Source organism: Gorilla gorilla, chromosome X, assembly GCF_029281585.2.
Source record: "Gorilla gorilla gorilla isolate KB3781 chromosome X, NHGRI_mGorGor1-v2.1_pri, whole genome shotgun sequence".
Classification (NCBI taxonomy): Eukaryota; Metazoa; Chordata; class Mammalia; order Primates; family Hominidae; genus Gorilla; species Gorilla gorilla.
This window is the reverse complement of record NC_073247.2, coordinates 119,359,343-119,380,339: the sequence shown is the minus strand read 5'-3', so window position 1 is coordinate 119,380,339 and position 20,997 is coordinate 119,359,343. Positions and strand designations below refer to the sequence as shown.

The 20,997-nt window shown below is 41.3% G+C and overlaps 1 protein-coding gene across 1 annotated transcript in view; it reads right to left on the bottom strand.

Annotated features, from left to right (window-relative positions):
• The window catches only part of FRMPD3 (FERM and PDZ domain containing 3), a 78,692-nt gene that overhangs the window by 8,339 nt on the left and 49,356 nt on the right, over positions 1 to 20,997 (bottom strand). Inside the window, exon 12 of the mRNA XM_019018959.3 lies at positions 20,513 to 20,657. Coding sequence (XP_018874504.2) covers positions 20,513 to 20,657 — 145 coding nt within the window. The remainder of the gene's footprint in view (positions 1 to 20,512; positions 20,658 to 20,997) is intronic.

Sequence of the window (20,997 nt, the reverse complement as noted above, 5' to 3'; positions counted from 1 at the left end):
CACCCCTTTTCAGAGCTTTTCCAACCACCAGTGCTCTGTTGTTCTTGTTATCTTGAATCTCTTCTAGCAGAAGGAAATAAATCTGACAAGTTACTAATGCTTTAGTCAGAACCTGTTAAACAGGCTACATATAATGCCTAAGAGTTTGCATTTCAAAGAGGCCTGTTGATGGAGGGATCCTAAAAGAATAAGGCTCTATATTAGAATTCCAGGGTCTGAATGTGTAAAGTATATGGGAGATATGCTGGGATGTGCATATGTGGGAGGAGGGCAGGGGAAGCATTCTTATAATTCTTCAAATTTTATTCTTTTCTGCATTCATGCAGGGCCAGCCCTACCTGCTACACATACATATGGCAAATGCTCTCGTCAACCGCTCTTAATGATGGTAGGTGTGTGCATCTGAGAATTATCTATAGCAAATGCTTTATCTGTGAATACCTTCTCTCACTGTTTTTGGAGCTCTTCCCCATTTTATCTGTGAGAATATACTCGGACAGCAGACAGACAGATAACAAACAAGCACTAACTTAGGCTAAGGTCCTAATATACATGATCCTACTTATTCTTCATAACAACCCAATGAGGTAGTTATTATCATTATTCACATTTTAAGGATAAAGAAACTGACTCACCTAAGGTTACATAGACCAAGTGGTAGACTGGATTTCCACCTAGGTCTGAAAGACTTCAAAACCCATGTTTTTAGCCATTACCCTTATAACTCATCATGGTGGTCAAGATGCTGGAAAACAAGCCTTCAAAATGCCACTCAAACTCCAGTTTGACAAAGTCAATATGCCAGTGTTGCCTTTCACTAGAGATTACATCTATGACAAAAGTACAGCACTGGCACCTAACAACAAAACTCCCAAATACAGGAAGAAAAAACTGACAGAATTGAAGGGAAAAATACACAATTCAACAACAGTAGTGGGAGACTTCAATACTCTACTTTCTTTCTTTTCTTTTCTTTTTTTTTTTTTTTTTTTTTTTGAGACGGAGTCTCACTCCGTTGCCCAGGCTAGAGTCCAGTGGTGCGACCTCGGCTCACTGCAGCCTCCGCCTCCTGGGTTCAAGTGATTCTCCTGCCTCAGCCTCCCGAGTAGCCAGGATTACAGGCGCCTGCCACCACGCCCGACTAATTTTTTGTGTTTTTGGTAGAGGCAGGGTTTCACCATATTGGCCAGGCTGGTCTCAAACTCCTGACCTCAAGTGATCCACCTGCCCTGGCCTCCCAAATGCAGGGATTACAGGCGTGACCCACAGCACCCGGCCAATACTCCACTTTCAATAATGGATAAAACAACTAAGCAGAATATCAACAAGGAAACAGAGGACCTGAACAATACTATAAATCAAACTAGACCTAACCGAAATCTATAGAACCATCTACTTAACAGCAGCAGAATATACATTATTCTTAAGTGCATATGGAACACTGTTGTGAATAAACCATATGTTAGGATATAAAATAAGCCTTACTAGATTTAAAAGGAATAAAATCATACAAAATATATTTTCTGAGCACAACATAATTAAATTAGAAATCAGTAACAGAAGGGAGTCTGGGAAATTCACAAGTAGAAATCAAACAAAACACTTTTTTTTTTTTTTTGATACAGGGTCTTGCTCTGTCACCTAGGTTGGAGTGTAGTGGTGCAATCTTGGCTCACTGCAACCTTCACCTCCTGGGCTGAAGTGATCCTCCCGCCTCAGCCTCCCAAGTAGCTGGGATTACAGACACCTGCCACCACGCCCAGCTAATTTTTGTATTTTTGGTAGACATGAGGTTTCACCATGTTGGCCAGGCTGGTCTCAAAATCCTGGCCTCAAGTGATCTGCCTGCCTCGGCCTCCCAAAATGCTGGGATTACAGGCATGAGCAACCGTGCCCAGCCAAAACACTCTTAAATAACCAGGCTGTCAAGGAAAAAAATCACAAGAGAAATTAGAAAATACTTTGAGATGAATAAAAATGAAAATACAACATACCAAAATTTATGGGATCTAGCTAAAGTCATTTTTTTAAATTTTTTATTAATTTATTTTTTGAGATGGAGTTTAGCTCTTATTGCCCAGGGTGGAGTGCAATGGCACGATCTCAGCTCACTGCAACCTCCACCTCCCGGGTTCAAGCGATTCTCCTGCCTCAGCCTCCCAAGTAGCTGGGATTATAAGCATGTGCCACCATGTCTGGTTAATTTTGTATGTTTAGTAGAGATGGGGTTTCACCATGTTGGTCAGGCTGGTCTCGAACTCCTGACCTCAAGTAATCTGCCTGCCTCAGCCTCCCAGAGTGCTGGGATTATAGGCGTGAGCCACCGCGCCCGGCCTAAAATAGTTCTTAAAGGGGAAATCTGTAGCTGAAAGTGCCTACGTTAAAAAAGAGGAAAGATTTCATATGAATTACCATAAACTTCCACTTCTACCTTAAGAAACCAGAAAAACAAGAGCAAACTAAGTAGAAAGAATGAATAAGACCTACTATTTGATAACGCAATAGGGTGACTACCGTCAATAATAACTTAATTGTACTTTTAAAAATAACTAAAAGAGCCAGAGTAATCAGACAAGAGAAATAAATAAAGGGCATCCAAATCGGTAAAGAGGAAGTCGAATTGTCACTGTTCACAGATGATATGATCATATACCTAGAAAACGCTGAAGACTCATTCAAAAAGCTCCTAGATCTGATAGATGAATTCTTTAAAGTTTCAGGATACAAAATCAATGTACACAAATCAGTAGCACTGCTATACACCAACAGTGACCATGCTGAGAATCAAATCAAGAACTTCACCCTTCTTACAATAGCTGCAAAAAAAATAAAATACTTAGGAATATACCTAGCCAAGGAGGTGAAAGACCTCTACAAGGAAAACTACAAAACACTGCTGAAAGAAATCACAGATGACACAAACAAATGAAAACACAGCCTATGCTCATGGGTGGGTGCAATCAATATTGTGAAAATGACCATACTGCTAAAAGCAATCTGCAAATTCAACGCTATTCCCATCAAAATGCCATCATCGTTTTTCACAGAACTAGAAAAAAAAAATCCTAAAATTTATATGGAACCAAAAAAGAGCCCGCATAGCAAAAGCAATCCTAAGCAAAAGAACAAATCTAGAGGCATCACATTATCAGATTTCAAACTATACTATGAGGCATGGTACTGGTATAAAAATAGGTACATAGGCCAATGGAACAGAATAGAGAACCCAAAAATAAACCCAAATACTTACAACCAACTGATCTTCGACAGAGCAAACAAAAACATAAAGTGGGGAAAGGACACCCTTTTCAACAAATGGTGTTGGGACAATTGGCTAGCCCCATGTAGGAGAATGAAACTGGATCCTCATCTCTCACATTGTACAAAAATTAACTCAAGAGGGATTAAGGACTTAAATCTAAGACCTGAAACCATGAAAGTTCTAAAAGATAACATTGGAAAACCCCTACTAGACATTGGCTTACACAAGGATTTCATGACCAGGAACCCAAAAGCAAAAGCAATAAAAATAAAGATAAATAGTTGGGACTTAATTAAACTAAAGAGCTTTTGCACAGCAAAAGGTACAGTCAACAGAGTAAACAGACAACCCACAGAGTGGGAGAAAATCTTTGCAAACTATGCATCCAACAAAGGACTAATATCCAGAATCTACAAGGAGCTCAAACAAATCAGCAAGAAAAAAACAAACAATCCCACCAAGAAGTTGGCCAAGGACATGAATAGACAATTCTCAAAAGAAGGTATACAAATGGCCAACGAGCATATGGAAAAATGTGCAACATCACTAATTATCAGGGAAATGCAAATCAAAATTACAATGCAATATCACCTCACTCCTACAAGAATTCACCATAATGGCTGGGCGCGATAGCTCATGCCTGTAATCCCAGCACTTTGGGAAGCTGAGGTGGGCAGATCACAAGGTCAGGAGTTCGAGACCAGCCTGACCAACATGGTGAAACTCCGTCTCTACTAAAATACAAAAATTAGCCAGGCATGGTGGTGCATGCCTGTAATCCCAGCTACTCAAGAGGCTGAGCCAGGAGAATGGCTTGAACACGGAAGGTGGAGGTTGTGCCAGTGCACTCCATCCTGGGTGACAGAACAAGACTCTGTCAAAAAAAAAAAAAAAAAGAATGGCCATAATTTAAAAATAAAAAAAAAATATGTGTTGGTGTGGATATGGTGAAAAGGAACACTTTTACACTGCTGGTGGGAATGTAAACTAGTACAACCACTATGGAAAACAGTATGGAGATTCCTTAAAAAACTAAAAGTAGATCTACCATTTGATCCAAGAATCATTATATGAAAAAGACACTTGCACATGCATATTTATAGCAGCACAATTCAATTCACAACTGCAAAAATATGGAACCAGCCCAAATGCCCATCAATCAACAAGCAGATGAAGAAAAATGTGGTACAGTTGGGCACAGTGGCTCATGTCTGTAATCCCAGCACTTTTGGAGCCGAGATTGCACCACTTCACTCCAGCCTGGGTGACAGAGCGAGATTCCATCTAAAAACATTAATAAATGAATATTAAAAATTTTTTTTAATGTGGTTGATGAGATTGGACACATTCAGGGAGGTATGGCTGTAGACTAAAATGTGGTAAATATATACAATGAAATACTACTCAGCCATAAAAAGGAATGAAATAATGGCATTTGCAGCAACCTGGGTGGAGTTGGAGACCATTATTCTAAGTGAAGTAACTCAGGAATGGAAAACCAAACATCATATGTTCTCACTTACAAGTGGGAGCTAAGCTATGAGGATGCAAAGGCATAAAAATGATAGGCTGGACCTTGGGGACTTGCGGGGAAGGGTGGGAGGGGGTGAGGAATAAAAGATTACACACTGGGTACAGGGTACACTGCTCGGGTGATGGGTACACCAAAATCTAAGAAATCACCTCTGAAGAACTTATCCATGTAACCAAACACCACCTGTTCCCTAAAAACTACTGAAATAAAAATAAAATAAAATAACTAAAAGAGTATAATTGGATTGTTTGTAACACAAAGAAAGGATAAATGCTTGAGAGGATGAATACCCCATTCCCCATGATGTGCTTATTTCACACTGGATGCCTGTATCAAAACATCTCATGTACCCCACAAATATATACAACTACTATGTACACACAAAAATTAAAAACAAAACAAAAATAAAGGCAAAAAAAGAAGAGCAAACAACCCAAAGCAAATGGAAGGAAATACATAGAGGATAGAAAAAAAATAGAGAAAATCAATGAAACTAAAAGTTGGTGCTTTGAACAGATTAGCTGGAAAGATCAAACAAAAAAGAGAGAAGACTCAAATTACTAAAATCAGGAATGAAAGAAAGAATATCACTACTGACCATACAGATATAGAATTGATTATAAGGGAATATGAATAAGGATATATCAACTGGATAACCTAAATGGTATGGACAAATTCTTAGAAATATACAACTTAGGCTGGGTGCAGTGGCTCACGCCTGTAATCCCAGCACTTTGGGAGGCCGAGGTAGGTGGATCACTTGAGATCAGAAGTTCAAGACCAGCCCAACCAACATGGTGAAACCTCGTCTCTACTAAATACAAAAAATTAGCTGGGCATGGTGGCACATACTTGTAATCCCAGCTACTTGGGAGGCTGAGGCAGGAGAATAGTTTGAACCTGGGAGGTGGAGGTTGCAGTGAGCCAAGATTGCACCATTGCACTCCAGCCTGGGCAACAAGAGAAAAACGCCATCTCAAAAAAAAAAAAAGAAAGAAAGAAAGAAAGAAAGAAATATACAATTTGCCAAAACTGATTCAAGAAGATAGAAAATCTGAATAGACAATATCAGGAAAAGAAATTGAATTAGGATGGGAATTAAAACTCCTCCCTCACCCCCGAAAAAAGTCCAGGCCCAGGTGACTTCACTAGTGGATTCTACCAAATGCTGAAAGAAGCACTTATACTAGCCTTTCACAAACCCTTCCAAAAATCAAAAGAGGAGAGAACACTTCTTAACTCATTGTATGAGGCCAGTACTACCTTGATACCAAAACCAGACAAAGATGTCACAAGAAAACTACAGACAAATGTCTTTCATGAATACAGACACAAAATCCCTCAACAAAATACCAGCAAGCTGAATTCAGCAACATCTAGAAAGAATTATACACCATGACCCAGCAGTGTATAAATACTAACAAACTGAATCCAGCAACATATAAAAAGAATTATACACCATGACCAAGTGGGATTTATTGCAGTAATGCAAGGTTGCTTCAACATCCGAAAATCAATGTAATACACCATGTAAATAGACTAGAGGACAAAAACTACATGATCATCTCAATGGATGCACAAAAACATAAATAAAAACATAAATCTAACACCCTTTCATAATAAAACACTCAATAAACTAGGAATAAAAGGGAACTTCCTCAATATGATAAAGGTTACCTATAAAAAACTCACAGCTAACATCATACTTGATTTGAATGAAAGGATAAAAGCTTAGATCAGGAAGAAGACCAGAATGTCTGTTCTCACCATTTCTTTTCTTTCTTTCTTTCTTTCTTTCTTTCTTTCTTTCTTTCTTTCTTTCTTTTCTTTTTAGTCTGGGGTCTGTCCAGATGTTCTCACCACTTCTATCCAAAACTGTACTGACTGAAAGTTCCAACTGGGGCGATTAGGAATTAAGATGAAATATAAGACATCCAGACTGGAAAGGAAAAAGTAAAACTATCTCTTGCAGGATACAAGCTCAATGCACAAAAAATCAATTTTTTTTGTATTTTTATTTTTTGAGATGGAGTCTTGCTCTGTTGCCAGGCTGGAGTGCAGTGGCATGATCTCGGCTCACTGCAACCTCCCCATCCTTGGTTCAAGCAATTCCCCTGCCTCAGCCTCCTGAGTAGCTGGGACTACAGGCGCACGCCGCCACCCCACCCAGCTAATTTTTTGTATTTTTAGGAGAGACAGGGTTTCACCATACTGGCCAGGCTAGTCTTGAACTCCTGACCTCAAGTGATCCACCTGCCTTGGCCTCCCAAAGTGCTGGGATTACAGGCGTGAGCCACCATGCCCGACCTCAATTCTATTTTTATACACTAGCAATGAACAACCTGAAAATAAAATGAGAAAGCCCTTCTATTTACAATAACATAAAAAAGAACAAATAGTTATAAATACACTTATTTTTTATTATTTAAACCTTATTTTACTTAATAATTTGTCTTTTTAAAATTTGACTTTGTCTTTTAACTAGTTATGAATTTAAAAAGGAGGACAGCGCGGGGTCAAGATGGCTGACTAGAAACAGCGGCAATCAAGTTTCCCATGGAAAAGAACCATAATAAGCATGTGAATCCTTTACTGGCAACCAACATATCAAGGTTCTCTCATCAGAACTGACTAGGAGGTTGGCATGATCCATGGAGAGGAAGGAAGAATAGTGTGGTGAGATGGCCCACCTGAGAGCCACACAAGGCAAAGGAGCCCCCATCCCCCAGCCAAGGGAGGCGCCTCCTTGAGTGACATCTCCAGGCGCAGGAGTGAACCAGATGAATAGGGCCTGACGTGAACCCCCAGCAAATAGCAGCAGCCCTACGGAAGAGGGACCTGACCATTGAAAGAAAAACAAACAGAAAGCAACAACAGCATCAATAACAACAGCATCAACAACAACAAAAGCTCCCACCAAAACCCCATCCAAGGGTCTTTGAGGCTTCAAAGATCGAAACTACACAAACTCATGAAAATAAGAAAAAATCAATGAAAAAAAGCTCAAAACTCAAAAGGCCAGAGTGCCTCTTCTCCTCCAAATGATCACAACATCTTTCCAGCAAGGGCACAGAACTGGATGGAGGATGATAAGAACGAATTGACAGAAGTAGGCTTCGGAAGATAGGTGATAAAAAACTATGCTGAGCTAAAGGAGGATGTTTTAACCCAATGCAAAGAAGCTAAGAACCTTGATACAAGGTTAGAGGAGCTGCTAACTAGAATCAGTTTAGACAGGAACATAAATGACCTGAGGGAGCTGAAAAACACAGCACAAGAACTTCATGAAGCATACACAAGTATCGATAGCTGAATCAACCAAGTGGAAGAAAGGATATTAGAGTTTGAAGACCACCTTGCTGAAATAAGGCATGCAGACAAGACTAGAGAAAAAAGAATGAAAAGGAATGAACAAAGCCTCCAAGCAATATGGGACTCTGTAAAAAGACCAAACCTACAATTGATTGGAGTACTGCAAGGAGACAGGGAGAATGGAAATAAGTTGAAAAACACACTTTCGGATATTATCCAGGAGAACTTCCCCAACATAGCAAGACAGACCAACACGCAAATTCAGGAAATACAGAGAACACCACTAAGATACTCCATGAGAAGATCAACCACAAGGCTGGGTGCAGTGGCTCACGCCTGTAATCCCAGAACTTTAGGAGGCTGAGGCAGGTAGATCACCTAAGGTCGGGAGTTTGAGACCAGCTGGACCAACATGGAGAAACCCCATCTCTACTAAAAATACAAAATTAGCCAGGTGTGATGGTGCATGACTGTAATCCCAGGTACTCGGGAGGCTGAGGCAGGAAAATCACTTGAACCTGAGAGGCAGAGGTTGTGGTGAGCTGAGATTGTGCCATTGCACTCCAGCCTGGGCAACAAGAGCGAAACTCTGTCTCAAAAAAAAAAAAAGAAGAAGAAGAAGAAGAAGATCAACCACAAGACACATAATCATCAGATTCTCCGATTCTCCAAGGTCAAAATGAAGGAAAAAATGTTAAGGGCAGCCAGAAAGAAAGGCCAGGTCACCTACAAAGGGAAGCCAATCAGACTAACAGCAGACCTCTTAGCAGAAACTCTAAAAGCCAGAAGAGACTGGGGGCCAGGCTGGGCGTTGTGGCTCACACCTGTAATCTCAGCACTTTGGGAGGCCGAGGTGGGTGGATCACTTGAGGCCAGGGGTTCAAGACCAGCCTAGCCAACATGGTGAAACTCTCTCTCTACTAAAAATACAAAAACTAGCTGGGTGTGGTGGCATGTGCCTGTACTCCCAGCTACTCAGGAGGTTGAGGCAGGAGAATCATTTGAACCCTGGGGACAGAGGTAGCAGTGAGCCAAGACTGTGCCACTGCACTCCAGCCTGGGCGATGGAGTGAGACCCTGTCTAAAAAAAAATACTGAGGACCAATATTCAACATTCTTAAAGAATTTTCAATGCAGAATTTCATATCCAGACAAACTAAGCTTCACAAGTGAAGGAGAAATAAAATACTTTCCAGACAAGCAAATGCTGAGGGATTTTGTCACCACCAGGCCTGCCTTATAAGAGCTCCTGAAAGAAGCACTAAATTTGGAAAGGAAAAACCGGTACCAGCCACTGTAAAAACACACCAAAATATAAAGACCAATGACATTATGAAGAAACTACATCACCTAGTGTCCAACATAACCAGATAGCATCATGATGACAGGATCAAATTCACACATAACAATACTAACCTTAAACGCAAATGAGCTAAATGCCCCAGTTAAAAGACACAGACTGGCAAATTGGATAAAGAGTCAAGACCCATGGGTGTGCTGTATTCAGTAGACCTATCTCATGTGCAAAGACACACATAGGCTCAGAATAAGGGGAAGGAGGAAAATTTATCAAGCAAATGGAAAGAAAAAGAAAAAAGCAGCAGTAGTAATCCTAGTCTCTGACAAAATAGACTTTAACACAACAAAGATCAAAAAAGACAAAGAAGGGCATTACATAATGGTAAAGGGAACAATTCAGCAAGCAGAGCTAACTATTCTAAATATATATGTACCCAAAACAGGAGCACTCAGATTCATAAAACAAGTTCTTAGAGACCTATGAAGAGACTTAGACTCCCACACAATAATAGTGGGAGACTTTAACACCCCATTGTCAATATTAGACAGATCAAAGAGACAGAAAATTAACAAGGATATTCAGGACTTGAACTCAGCTCTGGATCAAGTGGACCTAATAGACATCTACAGAACTCTCCACCCCAAATCAACAGAATATATATTCTTCTCAGTGCCACATGGCACTTATTCTAAAATCGACCACATAATTGGAAGTAAAACACTCCCCAGCAAATGCAAAAGAACTGAAATCATAACAAACAGTCTCACAGACCACAGTGCAATCAAATTAGAACTAAGGATTAAGAAACTCACTCAAAACTGCACAATTACATGGAAATTGAATAACCTGCTCCTGAGTGACTCCTGGGTAAATAATGAAATTAAGGCAGAAATCAAGAAGTTCTTTGAAACCAGGGAGAACAAAGAGACAATGTACCAGAATCTCTGGGACACAGCTAAAGCAATGTTAAGAGGGAAATTTATAGCATTAAATGCCTACATCATCAGAAAGCTAGAAAGATCTAAAATCGACATCCTAACATCACAATTAAAAGAGCTAGAGAGGCAAGAGCAAACTAATCCAAAGGCTAGCAGAAGACAAGAAATAACTAAGATCAGAGCAGAATTGAAGGATATAGAAACACAGAAAACACTCCAAAAAAAAAAAATCAATGAATCCAGGAGGTGGTTTTTTGAAAAAATTAACAAAATAGACCACTAGCTAGACTAATAAAGAAGAAAACAGAGAAGAATCAAATAGACACAATAAAAAATGATACAGGGGATATCACTACTGACCCCACAGAAATACAAACTGCCATCAGAGAATACTATAAACACCTCTATGCAAATAAACTAGAAAATCTAGAAGAAATGGATAAATTCCTGGACAAATACACCCACCCAAGACTAAACCAGGAAGAAGTTGAATCCCTGAATAGACTAATAACAAGTTATGAAATTGAGGCAGTAATTAATAGACTACCAACCAAAAAAAGCCCAGGACCACACAAATTCACAGCCAAATTCTACCAGAGGTACAAAGAGGAGCTGGTACCATTCCTTCTGAAACTATTCCAAAAAATTGAAAAGGAGGGACTCCTCCCTAACTCATTTTATGAAGCCAGCATCATCCTGATACTCAAACTAGGAAGAGACACAACAAAAAAACAAAACTTCAGGCCAATATCCCAGATGAACTTCAATGAAAAAATCCTCAGTAAAATACTGGCAAACCGAATCCAGCCGCACATCGAAAAACTTATCCATCACAATCAAGTTGGCTTCATCCCTGGGATGCAAGGCTGGTTCAACATATGCAAATCAATAAATGTAATCCATCACATAAACAGAACCAAAGACAAAAAAACACATGATTATCTCAACTGATGCAGAAAAGGCCTTTAATAAAATTCAACATCCCTTCATGTTAAAAAATCTCAACAAACTAGGTATTGATGGAACATATCTCAAAATAATAAGAGCTATTTATGACAAACCCACAGCCAATATCATATTGAATGGGCAAAAGCTGGAAGCATTCCCTTTGAAAACCAGTACGAGACAAGGATGCCCTCTCTCACTGCTCCTATTCAACATAGTATTGGAAGTTCTGGCCAGGGCAATCAGGCAAAAGAAAGAAATAAAGTGTATTCAAATAGGAAGAGAGGAAGTCAAATTGTCTCTGTTTGCAGATGACATGATTGTATATTTAGAAAACCCCATCATCTCAGCCCAAAAACTCCTTAAACTAATAAACAACTTCAGCAAAGTCTCAGGATACAAAATCAATGTGCAAAAATCACAAGCATTCCTTTACACCAACAATAGACAAGCAGAGAGCCAAATCATGAATGAACTCCCATTCACAATCACTACAAAGAGAATAAAATACCTAGGAATACAGCTAACAAGGGACGTGAAGGGCCCTGTCAAGGAGGACTACAAACCACTGCTCAAGGAAATGAGAGGATGCAAGCAAATGCAAAAACATTCCATTCTCATGGACAGGAAGAATCAATATTGTGAAAACGGCCATACTGCTCAAAGTAATTTATAGATTCAATGCTATTCCCATCAAACTACCATTGATGTACTTCACTGAATTAGAAAAAGCTAGTTTAAATTTCATATGGAATCATCAAAGACCCTGTAAAACCAAGACAATCCTAAGCAAAAAGAACAAAGCTGGAGGCATCATGCTACCTGACCTCAAACTATACTACGAGGCTACAGTAACCAAAACAGCATGGTAGTGGTACCAAAACAGACATATAGACAAGTGGAACAGAACAGAGACTTCAGAAATAACACCACACATCTACAACCATCTTATCTTCATTGAACCTGATAAAAACAAGCAATGGGGAAAGGATCTCCTATTCAATACATGGTGCTGGGAAAACTGGCTTGCCATATGCAGAAAACTGAAACTGGACCCCTTCCTTACACCTTATACAAAAATTAACTCAAGATGGATTAAAGACTTAAATGTAAAACCCCAAATCATAAAAACTCTAGAAGAAAACCTAGGCAATACCATTCAGGACATAGGCATGGGCAAAGATTTCATGACAAAAATGCCAAAAGCAATTACGACAAAAGCCACAATTGACAAATGGGATCTAATTAAACTAAAGAGCTTCTGCACAGCAAAAGAAACTATCATCAGAGTGAATAGGCAACCTACAGAATGAGAGAAAATTTTTGCAATCTATCCACCTGACAAAGGTCTAATAACCGGAATTTACAAGGAACTTAAACAAATTTACAAGGAAAAAAAACAAACAATCCCATAAAAAAGTGGGCAAAAAATATGAACAGACACTTCTCAAAAGAAGACATTTACGAGGCTAATGAACATATGAAAAAATGCTCAACAACAACAACAACAACAAAAACAAAACAGGGCCAGGCGTGGTGGCTCACACCTGTAATCTGAGCACTTTGGGAGGCCAAGGCAGGTGGATCACCTGAGGTCAGGAGTTCGAGACCAGCCTGGTCAACATGGTGAAACCCCATCTCTACTAAAAATACAAAAATTAGCTGTGCATGGTGGCAGGCGCCTGTAGTTGCAGCTACTCGGGAGGCTGAGGCAAGAGAATTGCTTGAACTCAGGAAGTGGAGGTTGCAGTAAGCCGAGATCACGCCACTGTACTCCAGCCTGGGCAACAGAGTGAGACTCTGTCTCAAAAAAAAAAAAAAAAAAAAAGAAAAAGAAAAAAATGCTCAACATCATTGATCATTAGAGAAATGCAAATCAAAACCACAATAAGATACCATGTCTTGCCAGTCAGAATGGCGATTATTAAAAAGTCAGGAAACAATAAATGCTAGTGAGGCTGTGGAGAAATAGGAATGCTTTTACACTGTTGGTGGGAGTGTAAATTAGTTCAAACATTGTGGAAGACAGTACGGTAATTCCTCAAGGATCTAGAACCAGAAATACCATTTGACTCAGCAATCCCATTACTGGGTATATACCCAAAGGAATATAAATCATTCTACTATAAAGACACATGCACACGTATGTTTATTGCAGCACTATTTACAATAGCAAAGTCATGGAACCAACCCAAATGCCCATCAGTGATAAACTGGATAATGAAAATGTGGTACATATACACCATGGGATACTATGCATCCATAAAAAGGAATGAGATCATGTCCTTTGCAGGGACATGGATGAAGCTGGAAGCCATCATCTTCAGCAAACTAACAGAGGAACAGAAAACCAAACATCGCATGTTCTTACTCATAAATGGGAGTTGAACAATGAGAAAATATGGACACAGGGTGGGTAACAACACACACCTGGGCCTGTTGGGGGTGGGGGGGGCGAGGGGAGGGAACTTAGAGGACGGGTGAATAGGAGCAGCAAACCACCATGGCACATGTATCCTATGTAGCAAACCTGCACATTCTGCACATGTATCCCGGAACTTAAAGTAAAAAGAAAAAAAAGAAAAAGAAAAAAAGAGAAAAAGAAAAAAAAACACGTGCAAAATTTGTACACTGAAAACTATACAACATTTATGAAAGAAATTAAAGGAGATTTAAATAATTGGAATATATTCTCTGCTCATGGATTGGAAGACTCAATCAATATTGTTATAATGATAGTACTTTCCAAATTGATCTATAGATTCAACATAGTCTCTATTAAAATCCCAGCTGACTTTGTCAAAATTGACAGCTAATTCAAGAATTAATATAGAATCACAAGAGACCCAGAATAACCAAAACGGTCTTGAAAAAGAAGTACAAAGTAGGATGACTCACACTTTCTGATTTCAAAATTCATTACAAAGCCATAGTGATCAAGACCATAAAGTGGTGGCATAAGGATAGACATATAGATCAAGGCAGTAGAATTGAGAGTTCACAAATAACCTCTCACATTTATGGTGAAATAGCTCAATTAAAAAATGGACAAATGATTTGAATAGATATTTCACCAAAGAAGATATACAAGTGGCCAATAAGCCCATGAAAAGATGTTCAACATCATTAGCCATCAGGAAACCGTAAATCATAATGAGCTACCACTTCACACACACTATGACAGACATATTAATAAATGAAAAGATGGCCAGGTGTGGTGGCTCACGCCTATAATCCCAGCACTTTGGGAGGTCAAGGTGGGTGGGTCACTTGAGGTCAGGAGTTCAAGGCCAGCCTGGCCAACATGGCAAAACCCCATCTCTACTAAAAACACAAAAAATTAGCCAGGTGTGGTGGCACATGCCTGTAGTCCCAGCTACTCAGAAGGCTGAGGCAGGAGAATTGCTTGAACCCAGGAGGCAGAGGTCGCAGTGAGCTGAGATTGTGCACATGCACTCCATTCTGGGTGACGGAGTGAGACTCTGTCTCCGAAAAAAAAAAGATGGACAGTAACAAGTGTTGGTGAAGATACGGTTAAAATTTAACCCTCCAATATTGCTGATGGAAGTGAAAAATGGTACAGTCTCTTTAAAAAACAATTCGGCAGTTCCTCTAAAAGTTAAACATGGAGTTACCATTTGACCAGTAATTCCATTCCTAGGTATATACTGGAGAGAAAGGAAAACATATGTCCCCATAAAAACTGTCCCAATATAAACATGAATGTTTATAACATTATTCATAATAGTCAAAAGGTGGGAAAAAAACAAATGTCTATCAACTGATGAATGGATAAAGAAATGTGGTATATCCATACAATAGAATGTTATTCATCAATAAAGAGGAATGAAGTACTGGTGCATGCTGCAACATGAATGACCCATGAAAACATGCTAGGTGAAAAAAGCAAGTGACAAAAGACCATATATTTTATTATTCCATTTACACAAAATGTCCAGCATAGGCAAAGCTATAGACGGAAAGTAGACCAATGGTTGCTTAGGGCTGGGAGGTGATTAGGAGGGAAATAGGGAGTGACCACTAATGGGTACAGAGTTTGTTTTGGGAGGGGCAAAAAATGTTCTAAAATTAGATTGTGATAACGGCTGTATAACCCTGTGAATATATTAAATATATTAAACAAAATTGTATTGTGCACTTCAAATGGGTGAATTTTATGGCTTCAAAATTATATCTAAACAAAGCTGTTTTTTTTTTTTTAAAGCACAGCTCTGGGCACATGATGAACTCTCAGTCTTTGAAAAAACAGCAAAAGGCTGGGCGTGGTGGCTCATGCCTGTAATCCCAGCACTTTGGGAGGCCGAGGTGGGCGGATCACCTGAGGTCAGGAGTTTGAGACCAGCCTGGCCAACATGGTGAAACCCTGTCTCTACCAAAAATATCAAAAAATTAGCCGGGCATGGTGGCGGCCACCTGTAATCCCAGCTACTCAGGAGGCTGAGGCAGGAGTATAGCTTGAACCCAGGAGGCAGAGGTTGCAATAAGCCGAGATCATGACACTGCACTCCAGCTTGGGCAACAACAGTGGGACTCTGTCTCAACAAACAAACAAACAAACAAACAGAGCAAAAAAGGGTACTCTGTATTGTGAAGGGACTTTAGGTGGTTTATCTCACACAATCCTGTCAAATTCCTCGTGAGGTAGGTAATAGTATTATCCTCATTTTACATATGAGGAAACTGAGACTAAGTTTCTGGCATTTAGTTATGATCCCATAGCTAAGATATGGCAAAACAGGGACTGGAACCCAAGTCTCTGTGACTTCAGATCTCTCTTGCAATTTTCCATAGACCATGTTGCCGCTTTAAATACAGAATCAATGAGTGGGGTTGGTTCAGGCCTTACTGGGCTTTACTGTATCTAGGGAACTCTGGGTCAGTTGGAGAAATATTATTTAATTACCCTCCATCCAGGCCTCTGACACTTACGGAATAAGTGCTCCAGAGGAGCAATCAGTCAGGAGTATGAACTGTAAGTTCATGATGTCTCTCTACACCAAGACATTGTCCACAGGTCCTGGGGATGTACCAGGTGCTAACTACCTATGAGACAGCTGAGCAATCAGGATAGCCAGCCTGGCAATAAGCTGCCATCAAAGGTGGCTCCCAGTGGCATGCCCAATAAGCAGATGGTGACTCCTCTCAGGCAGAGGCTGGAGTTCTAAGGGTGGCTTCCCTCCCTGCAAGATGGAAACGTCTCTAAGCACTAGACTGTCAAGGCCAGGTAATGCCCTGTCCACCACTTGGTACCATGACTTCCAGATCAGAGGACAAAATGTGCTTGAAGAATCCCAAATCTCCTCCTGGCAGAAGATTAGAAGTGCCAGTAAAATGCCAGGTGCGGCTGGCTGATGGTTCGGGACAGTATGCCTCCCATATTGCAAATATGTTGTAAATTGCTCATCAGCTTTCCCCAAGGGGATTGCCCTAGTCTATCCCTCTGTACTCAGTCACTCAGAAGACTGACTAGAAAAAAATGCTTGCAAAGAACAGGAGGGTGATTCAACTGGAGTTATGTTTGAAAATATATGCAGCTTATTTTTATATATATAAACATACGGTCTGTGTGACATTGACTCAGCCAGCATTCTAGTACTTGGCCCTGCTCTATTCTATAGTCCAATAATCACTGGTCATAATGACGACCTAGAGGCCTTGCAAGAATCTCATGTTCTTTCTGAATCACCCAAAACAAGTCTACTACATTCAGTCTTACTTTAGTACTCTGTACATTTTGCTGGGTTTTAACTACATGAAAATTGGTAAGCCACTCACTCATGGGATATATAGTAGCCATTAACCGAAATATTCAATTCATCAGACCAAACTGTTTTCTAACCATGGTAGAAAACGTAGAGTGAGTTCCTCCAACTGAGGCCCTCAAAGCCTTTTTTTCCTGGATTACCCCAGGATACAGAGAGCTCAGGGCTGCAGAAAGATGGTAGCTGCCTTTGGATTGCCCACAACCTCATTACAGATAGAGAACTGGCATTTTTCTGGACCTTTCTCTAAGCTCAAAGCCTTTCTGGGCCCTCAAACCCAGGCGCTGCTCTGTTGTATCTATTGAATCTCTTATATATAAATGCAAAAGTACTTACGTTATTGGCCTTATCCTTTTAATCATCTGTCAGTATTTCCCCTCTACTAGATTGTAAGCTATGTGAGGGCAAGGATCATAAGGACTATGTCTGTTACTCATGGCTGCTTCTTCTGCACCTGGCACATAATGAGTGCTTGATTTGTTAAGTGAATAAGTGTAGTACCTTTGGTGAAGCTACTGATAAAGCCCAAGAGGGAGTCCCTTCCCTACCATGTCCCCATTCTCCTTTTTTTTCTGAGACTTGAAGGAAGGTGATGTTTTCACTTTTCCAGTTGCTGGTTTAACTTCATCCTTTAGGTCCAATAGGCTGAGCCCTGAGTTGGACTTGCTGACAGCCAGTAGCTGCTGTGGGACAAGAATAGAGCTGGCCAGACCTCTTCCTCCCTTTTCTGAGAGACCAGGACCTAACCGGGCTGTGGCTTTGGACCCTGGGGGAAAAGCCCAGATAAGGTTGGGAGGATGCCTATTCCCTATTGGCCTTTGTTAAGGAACAACAGTTGGCATTGGGGCTTCTGTTCTGGGATGAAAGTAAGGGCTGGTGTAGGAAACTGATCTCAACTTCGGACCTTGGTCCTAAAAGTCTACAATATCAGGAACGGATAATCCCTTCACTGTAACCTGAGCTGAGGTCTCCTCAGTTGTGCCCTTCCCTTCTTAGCGGCCATGAGACAAAATGTGCACACCAAGTCCTAGAACTTTGCTGGGGCAGTGGCAGCTCAGTGAACTCAGGTAGAGCTGTGAGGCTCACTCTGCCCCACTCCACCCACCAAGAGCACCTAACAGTTCAAAAAGCTAAGTAACAGGGCCCAAGATTTAAATCATGTACCTAGGGAGATGATGCCTAGTTCAAGTTCTCATGTTTCTGGCCAGAAGAGATGGGGAAGGAAGAGCAGAACTTTCTGCAGGTCTCTGCCCCTGAGCTGATTATTTCTACCCCAAGAGGGAGAAGTACCGCAAAAACAGAGACATCACAGTGGTCCATCTGGCTCCTGCATGGACACAGAGGCCCTGTGCTAGAGGCAACATGAGCCCCCATCATTCTGCAGGCCCAAGGCGGATCTCAGAAGTCAGGAAGGTGGTGGGGGTTGGGGTGTTCTAAAGCCACACCTAGCCCATAGAGAATGCAAGAAAACAGATTTGCCTTTGGAAAAGCAACATGGAATGTTGGAATGTGTTCAGTGAGGCTGCACTGAAGCACATATCCCTCTTGTGCTTGGTGCCACTATCCCCAGAGCAAGGGGAATACTTGGGGCCAGCATTGGCTAGGGTGCTGATGGGATGACAAAAAACTGTTTGTTAGGTAGGGTGGGACTACAGAGCCACCTCCAGTGCCTTCTGAAAGTGGATTCCCTCCAAGTAATCTTCACTGTCACATTTGGTCTTTGGCTGGGCTCCAGGTTCTTCACTTTATCTTCCCTTTTCATTTTCTCCCTCTCTAGCCTGTTCAGTAGGAGGTATAGTTTACTTGGATGTGATTAGAGAGAGGAAGAGCAGAAGTGACAGTGATAATGCTAATGCTGGCTTTTTCATCATTCGGCCATCTGTAGGTTTGCTAGTATGGCCGCCTCTTCAGAGCTGTTCACCTGGAGACTTGCAGCAACTCAGCCCCCTGGTTTCTTACTATCCTAAGTCAGCTCCTTTGCTTTTCTATGTGGAATCTCCTTCATATGCCTTGGGGCCACCTATCCTTTCCCAAATCTGTGTTTGGTGGATTGCCATTTAGTTCCTATGGACAATGTCATGAGATGTAAACTTAGGCATGTCATGATGATCGTGATGAAGAGACAAGAGGTGAGAAGACGTGTATGGGTGGGGGGTGTCCACAGCCTTCTAGGTCTGGGCCATCCATCAGGAGTATGTGTCTGCTCTCAAACACCTCGATCGAGATCTGATCTGACTACTGTTTGTTTGTTTGTTTGTTTTTGAGAGGGAGTTTTGCTCTGTCGCCCAGGCTGAAGTAAAATGGCGGGATCTCGGCTCACTGCAACCTCTGCCTCCAGGGTTCAAAGCGATTCTCCTGTCTCAGCCTCCCGAGTAACTGGGATTACAGGGACCCACCACCACACTTGGCTTTTTTTTTTTTTTTTTTGAGACAGTCTCACTCTGTCACCCAGGCTGGAGTGCAGTGGCGTGATCTCAGCTCACTACAACCTTCGCCTTCTGGATTCAAGCGATTCTCCTGCCTCAGCCTCCCAAACAGCTGGGACTATAGGTCCACACCACCACGTCCAGCTAATTTTTGTATTTTTAGTAGAGATGGGGTTTCACCATGTTGGCCAGACTGGTCTCAAACTCCTGACCTCAGGTGATCTGCCCATCTCAGCCTCCCGAAGTGCTGGGATTACTGGTGTGAGCCACCATGCCTGGCCTATTTTTTGTATTTTTTTTTTTTTTTTTAGTAGAGACAGGGTTTCACCTTGTTAGCCAGGCTGGTCTCAGACTCCTGACCTCAAGTGATCCACCTGCCTCGGCCTCCCAAAGTGTGATATGACTACTCAGAAAACCACAGCCTTGAAGAAAGAAATAGTCAAGCAGCAAGGGCAAGTGTGTTGAGAGTATTCAGCATGTGAGGAGAGCAAACTACTGGATGTCAGTCTCAGCTTCACTCATTATTTCCGGGTGCTGGGGTTGGGGAGCACTTACTGCATCTACATGAGCCTTAGGTCTAATATGTGAAGTACCTGTTCTTTGAGCCACCTCCTTTTCATCAGACCTTTATATTCATTTTCATCTTCACTTCAACCGAGCCAGAACACCTGTAAATTTCCTCTAGATCTCTGCACCGCTAAGTTTGCCTTAGATCCAATGCAGCCATTTAATTGGCTCTATTTATCATGTTTGCTATGTTAATAATACATTCATTGGCTGACTCAATCACAATGTTGTCACAGGTATCCTTTGTGAAACAAGTACATGTGAAGGCCAGCTGTCTTTCCCACTGAGCTGTGCCAGCTAGGATATAGTGGTACAGTGTTGGCTCCTGGCAAATCAGGCACTGTTGGCACAGGGTGAGCACTAAGGCAGAGAAGCTCTTCCCTCCATGTCTTCAGGGTCCAAAGGGCCTCTGGCACAGCAAAAACCAACCGAGGTTGAGCCCTACCTGCCTTGATCATTGGAGGTGGAAGTGGCTGGCTGGCAGGCCTGGAGAAGACCATCTTCCTGGAATCCAGCAAGAGGCGGCAGTACCCCGCGATCAGGCAGGCAAAGTTGGTGGCTTCAGGCCACTCCATCAACAGCACCAGAGGCTGCAGAAGAGAAGGGAAGAAACATGAAGACATGGGAAGGAGGGAGGCAGATGCATTTTCAGAGGCATGGTAGCTAGGAAAAGATGACTTGCATAGTTAAAGGAACCACACTGTCTGAACCAAAAACTGAGGCACATGGCTTGACAAATAGTTTATTCTGATTTGAGAATTTCTTTGTAATAACCTCTTACCCAGGTATCAAAATTAAATCAACCTTTAATTATACATTTAATGAACCACCTTTGCTGAAAAGGACTAAAATTATATAACCTCACGTGACTGCTGTGTAGCTGTATTTGTGTTTGCCAGGGCTCAGCAGATACACAGGCCAGCCGGGAGA